Source organism: Pseudorasbora parva, chromosome 20, assembly GCF_024679245.1.
Source record: "Pseudorasbora parva isolate DD20220531a chromosome 20, ASM2467924v1, whole genome shotgun sequence".
In the NCBI taxonomy this organism is placed as follows: Eukaryota; Metazoa; Chordata; class Actinopteri; order Cypriniformes; family Gobionidae; genus Pseudorasbora; species Pseudorasbora parva.
Genome location: NC_090191.1, coordinates 39,439,036 through 39,454,230, shown reverse-complemented (window position 1 = coordinate 39,454,230; position 15,195 = coordinate 39,439,036). Strand labels below are relative to the sequence as shown.

Sequence of the window (15,195 nt, the reverse complement as noted above, 5' to 3'; positions counted from 1 at the left end):
TGGAAAGCGGATGGCAGATTGCCCTGCGGCGTTTGATGTGATGCAAAAGCGGAAAAGTGAGGGTCACAGTGGCATTTGTAGATCAGGTAGAGCGACGCCCATTTCCTGGATGGTCCAATCGATCAGAGCGTTTTTGGCGCGAAACAAAGTTCTTTGTTCAGCTTAGTTCCTCCTCTTGGCTCTTATCCGGGGAAGATATGCTCATGTATTGTTCTTTACAACGCTGGTATTTTTGTATTAATGCATGTTCTGTAAATTCTTTTACAAGATTCGGTACGATCGCATTTTTCTGATTACAAGGATACTATGGATCATAAGTCTGGGATCTGGGAATACACAAATACAGGCTTTCCACTGTCTGTTGAGTTACATTCATATAATCCTCCTAATTATTCCAGACATATATAAAAACACTTCAAGCAGAAAAGCATACATTTAATACGTTTTTGGGGCGGCTTTTAATCATACATTCCTCTGATACTGGTGGAGCTCTATGTGCGTGTGTGTGTGTGTGGGGGTATCGTGCAGGGCCATTTGGGGGCAATAAAAGTCACTACGGAGCCTGCTTGTTATCTCCCAAGGGAGATCAAAGAGTGGTCTTTCAGACATCGTGGTGCCCTTGTGGTCATTAATCGTATTAACATGATCTGATAACGCGCCTCACGAGAGGCGAGAGACATCTGGCCGTTTGCCAGATGGACAGACACCGTCATTGTGGCTACAGTGGGATATCAAAGGCAGTGAAGGACACATGTATGCTGCCTTCAAAAATCCACAGATGAAGGTCTCTCAGGAGACAGGAAGTGAAGCAAACATTAGATTTGGCCGTGGATTGATGCCTTCCTGCCTTCAAATGTGTCCTCCAGAGGCAGCATTTTCCAGTTTTCGGACGCAGCCATCATAAAGGGAGTAATAATGAAGAGGTCCAGGTCCAAGGAATCCAAGGAGAGCGGGAAAGATGATAGGGGATTGCAATCAGGTGTGAGACAGGCAGGATCATGGGAAATGGAGTCCAGGACAGGTGTGGATGTGACAGACTGTAAGTTTTGAATGTTTGTAAGATATAAAAATTGTTACGCCCGTGGAGAGTCCATACAAAGATTGCGAAGCCAAGTGTGTTTGTGTGTGTGTGTGTGTGTGTGTGTGTGTGTGTGTGTGTGTGTGTGTGTGTGTGTGTGTGTGTGTGTGTGTGTGTGTGTGTGTGTGTGTGTGTGTGTGTGTTTCATTCTCTTCACATGATATCATGACAGAGAGTCTCTGTAGACAAGGAGTATCGAAGCTACCATACATTAGAAAAACCTTTAATTTTTCCAATACATAATATTACGTGGTATTTCCAAAGGTATATCTTTTGAATTGTATCGTTGTCTTTACTAAATAATGCTTATTGAACTTATATATTCTTGGCAACAACAAAAAAATGCTATTATTATTATGGTCATCCCCTCAGGGACCTTCAGTCAAGTCAGGCCTCCACTCTATTACCATTTACAAGACTAACATGGGACCTCCATATAACACTGGATGCTCTCTGGTGTTCTTGGTCCTTTCATTGGAACTTTCTTAAATATGTTCAGTGACTCCTATATCTTATGACAATTATTTCAGCTTTGACCACAGGAATAAATGATCATTTAAAGTATAATACATTGAAAACCAATTATTTTAAAATGTAATAATATATCACAATATTACTTTTTTTCTGTATTTTTAATCAAATAAATGCAGGCTTGATGAGCAGAAGAAACTTCTTTCAAAAACATTACAAAATGCAATGTATCAAAACTTTTGGCCTGTTTTTTGGCCTGTTTTGGTTGCTTTTCCAACCTTGGAGAGACTGTGTATGTGTGTGTGTGTGTGTGTGTGTGTATGTGTGTAGTATATTGTGTCACAGATCAGTGGAGGTGGATCACGGTCCTCCTAAGAGATGGGTGGACTTGTTTTCTGGGCAAGCTCTAGTCCTGGAAGGTCACTACGTGCCTAATCCTGGGGTGAAAGTGTCAACAAGGGATCTATGGACATGTGGATCTGATTAACTGACAATGTGTGGGAATGTACTGTGACTGTCTATTTTCTCTTAATTTCAGTAACGATGTGGCTAGACCTTGAAAACAGTGTTACTGTTGGGAAATTGTATGTATGGAAAACTGGTCGAGAGGGAAAGTGGGACCTACAAACTCCTTGTGAGAGTTGAAGCTGGCTTCTGCTTATGAAACTGCAAACTATTCTTCAGTAAATTATTCTTTAATTAATTACACTCCGGACTCCTGGTCTTCATTCTTCACAACTGGTTTGGGTCCTAAACTGTTGTTCCCTTAACAATGCAAATTAGATATAGTGTGTGTGTGTGTGTGTGTGTGTGTGTGTGTGTGTGTGTGTGTGTGTGTGTGTGTGTGTGTGTGTGTGCGTGTGCGTGTGTGTGTGCGTGCGTGTGTGCGTGTGTGTGTGTGTGTATGTGAGAAACTGTTCTACATGTTCTGCATGTTAAGATGATTTATGATGAATGTATTTAGTTTGATTGTATTTGGTTTCATTACTTTGCACTGAATTATATGCTTTCATTTATTTTTATTTGCATCTTCCATCACTAGTGAATAATAGTGAATATTGTCTGTACCTCTTACTGAGAAAAAACACATGTTATCACTATGTTTTGGGAACTTTCTGGTTAGTAACCGACTTCAACTTTGATGAATGTGTGCAGTATTCTGTGTTACAGATCCACAGAAGCACAGCTGGCTTCTGCTGATAAAAATGCAGAAAATTCTTCTTTAACTCTTTCTTTCAGACTAATAAAATCGGAGTTATATTAAAACAACGTTACTCTTCCTCTGCAAATCGATGCATATGGCAATCCACTAGAAGTTATAAAGTTTTAAATATGGGTTAAATCACACAAACCCACCACTTTGCTCCTCAAGGCCTTTATTAACCCCTGAGCTGTGTGGAGCAGTTATATGACGGATATATGCAATTATTTATGGACTTCATAAACACGGCAATAATTAACTGCCACTATAAAGCTTGGCTCGGGGTGGCAGTGGCTCAGTGGTTCATGTAGGTTGTCTAGAAAGTGAAAGGTTGGTGGTTCGATGCCCGGTTCCACCTGACCAAGTGTTTAAGTGTCAATGAACAAGACACCTAACCCCAGCTGCTCCTGACGAGCTGGATGGCGCCTTACATGGCTGACATCGCCGTCGGTGTATGAATGGGTGAATGTGAGGCAATATGTAAAGCGCTTTGGATGGCCATGGGGTCTGTTAAAAGCGCTATATAAATGCAGTCCATTTAACTCCATTTTTTTTTGTCTGAAAAAAAGAAAAGAAGTGATAAATACCTAGGATAACTAGAGGGTGAGTAAATCATGGGGTAATTTTCATTTATGTATGAACTATCCTTTTAATGATGTTATGTCTCATATATCGAGGAGAGAACCACTATAAATCTGGACATGGAGAACAGCACAGCTTTCATTCGACGACTTGTGGTTCCATCTCGGGACAAAACAAAACACTAGTCTCTCCACAGAAATGAAGAACTGGTAATCGGTTAAGTTACCTTAATATCACAGATTTCTGTGTACAACAATATTTGGAGAAATTACTGTTTGAAAGGACTAAATATATAACTTGTATATTAAGATATTAACTGGTACTGGCCGCATCAACAGTAAAGCTGTAATTTCATGCCAGTCCTGTAGAGGTCAGTAGGGGCGCTCTCGCTCTTTTTCGTTCGTTACACACACACACTGCACACACACACACACCCAGAAGAAGAGATTTGTCAACAGTGTTGGAGAGTCATCCTTGTATATGTAATTGAGCATTATCAGTTCCTAATTCAGAGATGGTGCTGTCGTCCTCCCAGCAGCTCGTCATGGCGTTCACCGCGGTGCTGCTGGTGTTCGTGCTGTTTCCGCGCATGTTCAGCGGCAGCAGCAGAGACGGACAGCCGTTCGACCCGCGGATCAGCAGGAGAGGTTCGGACGCGAGCTTGTTTACTCTGCTTATTTTGCCCTTTTGATGTTTTTTTTCTGCACATTTTACTTGGTCTATGGTTTGTGAAGTTTGTATTAACACCCTTGCTTTAAGTTACTCCATTTTTTTTTACTGTCATTGTATCTTATTTGTTATTTCATACAGCCGACGTTTAATATCACTTTCACTTTCCTCAAGCTGTCATTTGCATTGATCCATACTTGCATTAACACAGTGTTTCTCAAACTTTTTCTGCCATTCCCCACTTTGGAGGTAGGGAAGGGCCACGAGCCCCACCTGTCCCCAATCACCCAACAAAATGGTAATTATCTAGGGTTTAAGTTTGCCTGTTAACATTTATTTGATTAACATCACATTTAAAACTTTCATGTGTACAGTCAAAATATTTTAGCTGAGTTTTTTTTAAGGCAACGTTATTTTAGAACGTTTCATCTTAATGTTTTTTATGGCAACGCGTCATGTTTATCACGTGACTCACCACAATCAAAAAAGCGCTGAATGACAGATGTATCGCTTTTATTACGTTTTTTTATTTTTTATTCAAAATATTGACATACTTGCTTACCATGTCATCAACTGTCTAATAATCCAATTGTAGGTGTGTTTTGCCATTTAAACCCCTTTATAAATGATCTTGATTTTGATCTATAATGTGAGATGGGCGCTGCCACGTTTGAACAAATGCACCGCAGTTCAGAGTCCTGTCAATCGGATTTGCAGTACGTATATTCATCAGCTTCTCTTGGAATAAGTAAGTGACCGGTGAACTGGGAGAAGAATCGAGCAAACTTTATAGTTACTTACACTGTGTATCTGATATGAATAAAACATGTCGGCCAATTATATTTGAATGGATTGTTATTGCTGCTTCCAAAGACACCAGTGTGTATTCTACAAACTCTAAATGTATTGTTTTACTAGTACTTGTGTATTTAAATGTTACCTATTCAATTAAACCTAAAATAAACAGTGTGCGGTTGAAAACACTGCATGACGTATGTCAAGAGCTGAGCGCGTATGCATTTGGCTCAGTGCCAGCCGAAGCGCGTCCCACCGTTTGAATCTGACAGTTATGTCACGTCACTAAACATTCTAAAAACCCATATGTGGGTCCGTACTCTCAGGGGCATAGAAATAAAAATCCCATGTGGGACCACTCAAAAGGTTAATAGAGATGGGCACAAAAAATTAACAAATTTCCTCCCGTTTGTCGTGCCCCACTTGTCATGTCTCTATTCCCCACCAGTGGGGCGCGCCCCACACTTTGAGAAACGCTGCATTAACACATGCTAAACTTATATCTAAATATGCTATGTTTACGTACATTTTGTTCTTTAAAACCACAAAATACATTTGAGTAACGTTTATTTTATTTTTTAGATATTTTTTATAATTTTGTTCCAGTACACTCTAATATTTTGTCTTTTCATGTTCAGATTTTAAGTTGAAAAGTTAGAAATTTTAGTTGCAATTTTTAGTCAAATTGCAGCAGTAAATGTTACATTTTTAGAAATACGGTTTTTAACACAAATTTCTGTACCTCAAATGTGTAAAATAAATTGAAGTAACGTTTATTTAGTGTTTTGATATTTATATTTTATCTCGTGCACAATCCAAACATATCACAATGTTTAATATCATTATTATATTTTGATTATTTGATGCTTTACTTGCTGATTCTGTGCTTTAACCATAAGACACCTTTGAGCACATTTTTTATTGTATTTATATGTATTTACATTTTGTCCCAGTTATCAAATCCTAATGTTTAATATGATTTTCATGTTCAAACTATATTTAGTTAAATTGCAGAGCAAGCTGCGAAACTTATATCTATACATGTTTATATACATGTTTTACCATACATTTCTGCACCTTAATTACATCAAATAAATGTATGTAAGAGTAACTTTTATTTTAATTTTTAGATATTTATATTTAGTCTCATGCATCCAGCAAGCAAATCATAATATTTAATATAATTGGTTAAAATTGTTTAAGTAAATATGCAGAGCAATCTGTCGTTGGGTTAAATAGATATTTATATAGATTTGTTTATCATGTTTCCATTTCATCCTGTGCCTTAAAACCATAAAACACATTTGAGTAACTTTTATTGCATTTTCATGTATTTATATTTTGTTATTAAATTTATATTTTTATAAAATTTATATTTCAGTTATTAAATCCTAATATCATTTTCATGTTCAAATCTTTTAGAAAAATTGCAGAGCAAGCTGTAATTTTCTTGTATGTATTTTTGTTTTTATAAATGCTAAACTGATAAATAAATATATGATGTTTGCATATATTCTGTACCTTAAAATGTAACACTTTTGATAACTTTTGTTTTATTTTTAAATGTATATTTTGTCTCGTGTAGTGTTTGATATAATTTTCATATCCAGAATAGCTTTTAGGTTGTCTGAAGGTCTATTTTGAGGATTGTGAGTGTGTGTGTTGTTCTGCAGGTCCCGGTCCCGGAAGTGTGAGAGGTCAGCAGCAGTTCCCCATGAACGGCGCGCCTCAGATGTCCCAGAGTGCGGAGAACATACATCAGATGAAGAAACTCATGGAGCAGGAGATGAAGAGCGACAAATTTAAGTCCAGCAGCAACAATAAGGGCTACGTCTTCACTCTCATGCCCCTCTACGCCATCGGAGTCGGGCTCTTTGCCGCTTATAAGTTTCTAAAGGTGGGGATTTTTTGTATTTATGTATAATACAGTAGTGTTTCTTCTGCATTAATGACATGTGCTTGATTGATACAATGCATAAAAAAGAATGGTCCTAAAAATATATGGGCCAAAACAACATCTATTCTTCTGGGTTGATGTTTGAGTTGCTCGTGTCTTTGTGTTTGCAGATAAAGTCTGCAAGTGAATCTGAAGCTCAAAAAGCCAAAACGGCTCAAGGAGTGAAGAAATCAGAGGAGACGGGTGCGTGAATGAGAACACTGAAATGTGCTTTTCTAAAATCTCACCTTACCATATACTCAGAAAGTGGCGTGTTTGTTATTTTGCCCAGAGAACCAGCTGAATGAGCTGGAGCAGAGGCTGGCTCAGACCGAGAAGATGCTCAACTCCATACTGACCCAGCTGGACCCGCTTACAAACTGGTCAGAGTCATTTATTGTAAAAGTAGATTTTCAAGCACATGAAAAGGCAGATTAATGTTAACTCTAGAGCTGCACTATTAACTGTTAAAAGACTGCAATCTCGATTCAAACAACCACGTTACCTTATTCCTAAATGGCAAAGATTAGTCTGTTAAACGTTTGACAAGTACGATCACAGGGAATGTTCAGATTAAAAATGTATTTGTGATTGAATCATTCATTCAAGAGATTTATTCACAACTGCTGATTAATCCAGTAATGAAACAAGTGAAGTCTGTAAAAGTGGGTCATTAATCATTCATTCAAGAGAGTCGTTCAAAAACGCTGATTCGTCCACTAATGATACACAAGTGACGTCATTCATTCATTCATTCATTCATTCATTCATTCATTCATTCATTCATTCATTCATTCATTCATTCATTCATTCTTTCTTTCAAGAGATTTGTTTAAAAACACTGATTCATCCAGGACTGACACAAGTGAAGTCTTAAGAAGTGAGTCATTGAATCATTTATTCAAGAGAGTCGTTCAAAAACGCTGATTCGTCCACTAATGATACACAATTGACTTCATTCTTTCATTCAAGAGATTTGTTTAAAAACACTGATTCATCCAGGACTGACACAAGTGAAGTCTTAAGAAGTGAGTCATTGAATCATTTATTCAAGAGAGTCGTTAAAAAACGCTGATTCGTCCACTAATGATACACAATTGACTTCATTCATTCATTCATTCATTCATTCATTCAGTCATTCATTCATTCTTTCATTCAAGAGATTTGTTTAAAAACACGGATTCACCCAGGACTGACACAAGTGAAGTCTTAAGAAGTGAGTCCTTGAATCATTTATTCAAAAGAGTCGTTCAAAAACGCTGATTTGTCCACTAATGATACACAATTGACTTAATTCATTCATTCATTCATTCATTCATTCATTCATTCATTCATTCATTCATTCATTCATTCATTCATTCATTCTTTCATTCAAGAGATTTGTTTAAAAACACTGATTCATCCAGGACTGACACAAGTGAAGTCTTAAGAAGTGAGTCATTGAATCATTTATTCAAAAGAGTCGTTCAAAAACGCTGATTTGTCCACTAATGATACACAATTGACTTCATTCATTCATTCATTCATTCATTCATTCATTCATTCATTCATTCATTCATTCATTCTTTCATTCAAGAGTTTTGTTTAAAAACACTGATTCATCCAGGACTGACACAAGTGAAGTCTTAAAAAGTGAGTCATTGAATCATTCATTCAAGAGAGTCGTTCAAAAACGCTGATTCATCCAGTAATGAAACAAGTTTAATCTATGGGTGAGTCATTGAATCATTCGCACATTTTTTTAATTTTTTATTACATTTTTCATTTGAAATATTTTTCATTAACATTTTAACATTTTTGTCAGAACCCTTAGTAAATGACACGTTATTTTGTTTAGATGTCTTCTCAAAATCGTAGGAGAATCATGTTCTGCATTTTATACAAAAAAAACGCATGCAGAATCGTGCAGCTCTAGTTAACCCATGTCAAATCCTCTCGTTTTAAATAAATGTGATGTATCGAGTCATAGAAGAATGCACTTGGTTAAACCACATTCATAGACATTTGTTTCTGGTTATGCAAAAACCAACAGAGCAGGTTTTGCGGCATTCAAATGGAAACGTTGAAACGCACGCTCCTAGCGACCGGCTCGTCGTTGGCTTTCATCCGTGTGGGCTTGTTTTTTTCCTCCTGCTGTTTATTCTTTCTGTTGTGCTGCAGCGTGAAGTCTGTTGCCATGGAGCAGAAGAACGAGATAATGTCGCAGCTGCAGTGTATTCGGCAGCTAATGAAGAAGAGAGGCATGGAGTGTCCAAACATCAGGATAGAAGGTAAACACATCTGCTCCTGTACACACACACACACAATTAACACACACGCGTACGCTTCGCTGAACAACGCCAGCGTGTTATATGCCTCACTATTGGTCAATAGCAGTGCATGTAACAATGCAAGTGTCACATACATAATGTATATATTAAACATCTATGGCCAAATGAGCTGATTAATTCATAATTTATCCAATTTAACGTCTTTCATTGGAGCAGACAATCTTAAATTCAATATCTTGGCATTCAATTAGTGCAGAAAACATGGACGGAACCGTAGAGTCCATTTATAAAAATGGAATAAAAGTAAAAACGGAAAAAAAATGTTTTTGTTATAATGCATCTGGACATTTCTCTTATGAGTTTTACAGAATTATGCTTTTGAGTACAACATTTCTGTAATATAAGGATTTTTAGCTTGTTTTATTTTTATTTAAATAAATAAATATTTATTTTATAATTAATTTTATTCTATTTTTTAATTTAAATCAACTTATCAAATTCTTAAATATTTTAATTATTTATCCATTATTTTACTTTAATTAGTATATCTGTTTTTGCATTACAGTACCGACTGTATTTATAGTTTAAATCGAATTGCTCTTTCATTTTACCAACACGATCTCATGGTCATGCGTATAAATAGTACTGGTGTGAAATCTCGTGAAATGGATACGCCAAAATGAGCTTTGGCGTGGAAATGCTACGCAGTTTTTTTCGTGCATATGATACGCACTTTATGGCGTGCATATGACACGCTCTTGGGTAGGTTTAGGGTGGTGGGGTGGGGGGTTCGTATGAATAATACGCCATAAAGTGCGTATCATATGAACGCCAAAACTCATTTTGGCATATACATTCCACGAGATTGCAAACTCGTACTATTTATACGCATTTTCGTGAGATCCGGCTCCATTTTACACACGGTATCTTTTTGGATGCATATGTAAATCTTTTATCTCTGGGTTTACATTCATGTGAGTGAGTACTAGTGTAGCTTAATGTAAAGTGCATATGCAAATTCTAGTTTATGCAGATCTAGAATCAGTAAAGCTGGTCTTTGAAAATAATATAACGTAAGCAAATTAGTGGGATAAACAAAGTAGCACTGAATCAGCCCACATCACGCCATTGGTGTCAGTCGAGTTGAGCAGTAAAGAAGATCAGTGTGTTCATAAATCATGCTAAATATGTGATTTATGTGCATGTTGGATGCTTGAGATTTATTGTAATGTCAGCATTTGTCAGCATAGTTTTCATATTTGTTGTGGCGTTGGGTGATGCAAATCAATTGGTTGTTTCTTTTAGAGCCGACGTGTGAACGCAATCTAGACCGACTCATTGAGACTTTGACTTCAGCTGAAGCCCTTCCAGAAACTCAAACACACGATGAAACGCAGCCACACGATCACCAAACGCTCAGACCTGATTCAGAGGTAAAGGAAGAGCTGGAGGAAGATGCGGATGAGGAGAACAAACCCACCGCGGGAGAGGAAGACGTGGGAAGTGAGAGTGACTCTAGTATGCCCTCTCTCGAGGACTCAGGGGACGTCGGTGTGGATAACGTTACCCCCGCTCAGAAACCTCCAGAAGATCTGACAGGAGGATTACGACGACGCATCAGGCTTGAGGAACTGTGACGACAATCGGACAGAAATCTGTTTATATATTTATTTATTTAATTCCTCATGATGGTTCGACGTCTACATATTTGACTGCATTTACAGTTAACATGGAATCAAAATCCGCGATGTTTACTTTCTTTAATACACTATCAGAGAAAAGCAGCTTTAGCTTTTGAATGGCACAGTAATGTTGAGAATTGTTACAATTTTAAAGAACCGTTTTCTAAAAAAAGCTGACTTTCAGCATCATTACTCCAGTCTTTAGTAATCACTCTAATATACATTTCTGGTTATTATTAGTGTTGAAAACAGTTATACTGCTTCATGTCTTTGTGAAAACCATAATACACGGCTGGTCATAAGTCTAGGGCAGTTTTCAAACTGGGGTCCTCCAGAAAAGACAAAGTCAAGCAAACATTCCAACTTCATTCTTGCCGTATAAATGCTTTCCAGAATTTTTCTTTGTATCTTTCTGATGAGTTTTCCTCTCTATAGTCCCCTTTATCTTGAACACTGGGGTTCTTAAAGAGTAAGTCTTTTAACTTCTCAAATTAATTTCTCTGAAAGTTAAGCTTCAAAAGGGATGAACTGAAACGCGTCAGACTGAACTCGCGTTGTGAATGTATGCCGCGAGTGTGGTCTCGATTACCTCAGCTCTCATCACGAGAGCTCATCAGCTCATTTATGACGTTAAATGTAATCTGACTCCTAATCTGAGTTAGTGCTGTGAGACTCACGCGGCGACTCGATCGTTACATTGAGCAGACACGTTCAGTATTTAACTGTACTTTCTGAACTCAGTCACTGTAATCCAGTAGTGGTGGCTTTGGGAGTGGCCTCACAGGGCAGCGAAGCATTCTGGGAATTGTAGTCTTTCATCCCCATGAGACAAAAATACATTTTCTGTCTTTTCACCAGGCACCAAATTCAAAAATAATTTCACATTTCTACTACATTAATGACCCAGTTTAAATACAGATTCATCTTCCCAGCGCTGAAGTACCCCTTTAACGCAGGACGTGAGCTACTTACTTACATTTATTGTGAAATTTGCTCTTACAAATCATTTTTAATTGAAATGTTCTTCTTCAGGTTTATATATCCAACATTAAGCATAGCAAATCATTTAGGTTTTGAAACAATGTTGTATTTATAATGTCACACTTGCTATTTATCTAACGGTTTACATTTTTTTCATACTTAAAAATGCATTGATGGATTTTAGGAAGGGGGTCCCTCATAAAAGATTCCTGATATTTGGGGGTCCTTGACATCATAAAGTTTGAAAACCCCTGGTCTAGGTTGTATAATATAATATAAAAATTATTAATATAATATAATCATATTTTGTGTAGAAACTGCTACTTTTTTGATGATTAGAAAGTTCTAAAGAACAACATTAATTTGAAATGGAAATGTATTATATATCCTAAACTTAAGACCAGTTGTGTATCATGTTTTTTCGCAAAAATACAAAACATGTTTTCAACATTGATAATAATAAATGTTTCTTGAGCAGCAAATAATAATATTAGAATGATTTCCAAAGGATCATGTGAAAATTCAGCTTTGATCACAGGAGAATAAATTACGTTTTACTATATATTACAATAAACAGTTATTTTAAACCGTGATAATATTTGACATTATAACAGTTTTCACTGTATTTTTGATCAGCCTCGGTAAGCATAACAGACTCCTGGGTTTAATAAATGTTTTTGGTCTGTGAACGGTTCATAAAAGATGTTACTCCATATAAGAAACTGTTTGTCTTCTTAATCTGTAATAAGTTGCTCAGTCTCTGAAGTGACTGTTCTTTTAGCTGACATCATCGAGGTCATGTGGGTGGGGGAAAATGTCAGCCAATAGCCAAATAACTAGGAATCCTTAGTCAGCACGATGCAGGTTCATGTAATGAATGTGTGTGAATATGAATTGTTTGCTGTATCTTCTGTAGTCTGAATCAGTCATAATCATGTATATGTCAGTATGCTCCTGCAGGCGCTTCATTTCCCTCACGGCCACAGCAGCGTACCCGAGGCAGCGTACCCGAGGCAGCTAGTGACGTTTGGCGGTTCATGTTTCATTTGCATGTTTGCCATGGACTGTGGAGGAGGTTTAACAGCTGCATGTTTCTGGTATGACAATCACGTGTTCAGAAGCTTTCCAGATGTGAGGACCGCAAATGAACGTTTCTAAGATTTCTAAACTCGGACACATCACAGCTTTGAGCTTTCGTTCTTAAAATGTTTTTAGAGCTTGAATCACACACCAAACACTAAATGTCATCTTACACTAGACTAGAGGTTCATGCATGTTGTTGTTTTCTGTGCCAGTTTTTTTTTTACAATATGTTTCATGTGTTATTTAGATATTTTAGTTACAGATTTGTAATCATTTTTTTGAGAATAATGAAATATTCTGAAAGTTCAAAAGTAGTGCTGGAATCAGATCGTTCACAAAACATGCAACTGGTCCTATTAGAAATATATTTTCATAATTTCGTTGCATGGACTTTGATTGATGCGATTGCGCATCTGGAGATCGCTGGATGTGAATGGCATGCAATATTTTTTGCTGTGTATGTGTTATGCTGTATGCCTACAGATGAGTATGTTTGTTATAAGCAACTGTTGACAGCCTTAAATAAACTCTAAATATATAGATAAAAAATGTGCTGCTGCTTATTATTGCACTTTGTATTTTATTTCTGGGTTTATTAGTCAGCTTGTGTCCTTTTATTGTTGTGCAGAAACAGTTCTCCCATATGCACTCCATGTCTTTAGACACACCTGGGGCCTGTACCATGATGGTAGTAACAAACTCAGGTTTACAGGATTAGTTTTGAGTTGACAAAACCAAACCATTGTATTAAGGCTTTGATTGTTGGTCTCATGATGCTGATCATCAGCTTGCTCTGTCAACTCAGGCTTTGATCCTAAGTTCAGGAATTTAGCTGTGACATCAGCAGTGAACAGCCAATCACACGCTGTGACATCAGCAGTGAACAGCCAATCACACGCTGTGACATCAGCAGTGAACAGCCAATCACACGCTGTGACATCAGCAGTGAACAGCCAATAACACGCTGTGGAACTGAGATTCACTTCTCGCGAGAGAAGCAGTGAGATTAATTTCTTTCTTCTGCCGAATATTACCTGATTGAAAAATATTAAGAATTAAAAAAAAATATAAAAAACCAGCAAGGAGAAAAGCTGTCTATGAAACAGGACAACTTAAAGAAAAAATAGTATGCAAGTAAAAGTTATGAAGTTAGTTTTTTTGATATAGAGAAAATTGAACATTTAAGCTCAGTAAGCTTCTTTTTTAAAGTTTTATTTATTGATTTTAAAGCTTATTTGTATGACTTTATGTAGGCTATTTATATAAATTTTAACAAAGTGCCTATTAATGATTGATTAAACTAAAATTATAAATGTGTAATTGATTAAGGGTATAATAATTACATAAATTATCTAAGTCATTAAAAATTAATATTTTTATAAATAAGAATTGTTAAAAGCCAGACGCTTTAGTCTTTATAAACCATTTGCTATGTAGTGACCTTTAATTTGGAGCAGAAACAGGGGGAGTGGCTTTATTGCATCAGAGATGTGTCACTTTACTCACAGCTCAGCTGATTGGTCCAGTTTCAGTTTGAGATCTCTTATCCAGAACATAACCTGCCCCAGAGCCTGTGGAACTTAAGTTACTATGGCGATGAACACAGCTAAAAGCCAAACCATTTTAATGGTACCTAAAACCCATGACTGGCACAAACTAAGCTTAAACAAATCAGGCAAAACCAGCTTCATGGTACAGGCCCCTGTTCATCTGCTCGTTAATGCGAGTATCAGCCAATCGGGTCGATGCAGGAAAGCAAGATGTTATTTAACCTAAAGAAATTCAGCTCTGCACATAAAATGAAGGTGTGCTTTGAGTTTGAACCTTCTGGGATCTTCACACAGCGTACACAGTCTCTAGAGTTCATAGAGATGGTGAGGAAAAACAGCAAGGTGTAACATATGGACGACAGCAGCTGAGATCTTCTCATTACTGTCAGGTAAGAACAGCAAACTCTTTAAAACTGATGTCACCTGATCTGTTTTAACTCATTTTTTAACATGTAATTAGTAGGGTTAGAATGTGGCATAAACAACATCAATTCATCTTACATTGTGTCAACGGTTGACTGGACATTTTACTAAAAGTTGTTGCATCCATTTATGACCAAAGTCGACCTGTTATTCAGCCCTTTACTGACACTCTGATGCATTTTGCACACAAAAGTTGGCTGGTTTCTATGCAATATCTGGTCATGTGTTGTTTGCAATGAGCATTATTGAAGAAGACTCATTTAAGAATACATTTTAAGGTTTTCTTCATCAAATGCTTTAGATATAAAAATAGATGAAAGCCACTTGCTTTAATTCCTGTTTGACTGCAAACTACTGAACTGTGATTGGCTGCTTTGTTTGTCATTAAATGGTTTCTTCCTGTTTAAGTGGGCAGTTCTTGTCCAGAATAAGTTGCAAAGTGAACCAGACTAGATTAAGACCAGATTAAAGGTC

The 15,195-nt window shown here is 37.0% G+C and overlaps 1 protein-coding gene across 1 annotated transcript; it reads left to right on the top strand.

Moving 5' to 3' along the window:
- Positions 1 to 3,745: 3,745 nt before the first annotated feature.
- ccdc107 (coiled-coil domain containing 107) lies at positions 3,746 to 13,291 on the top strand. The gene is made up of 6 exons (XM_067427030.1): positions 3,746 to 3,979; positions 6,470 to 6,693; positions 6,864 to 6,936; positions 7,025 to 7,115; positions 8,893 to 9,002; positions 10,308 to 13,291. The coding sequence occupies exons 1-6, from the start codon at positions 3,847 to 3,849 to the stop codon at positions 10,637 to 10,639; spliced, it is 963 nt and encodes a 320-aa protein (XP_067283131.1). The 5' UTR covers positions 3,746 to 3,846; the 3' UTR covers positions 10,640 to 13,291.
- Positions 13,292 to 15,195: the final 1,904 nt, after the last annotated feature.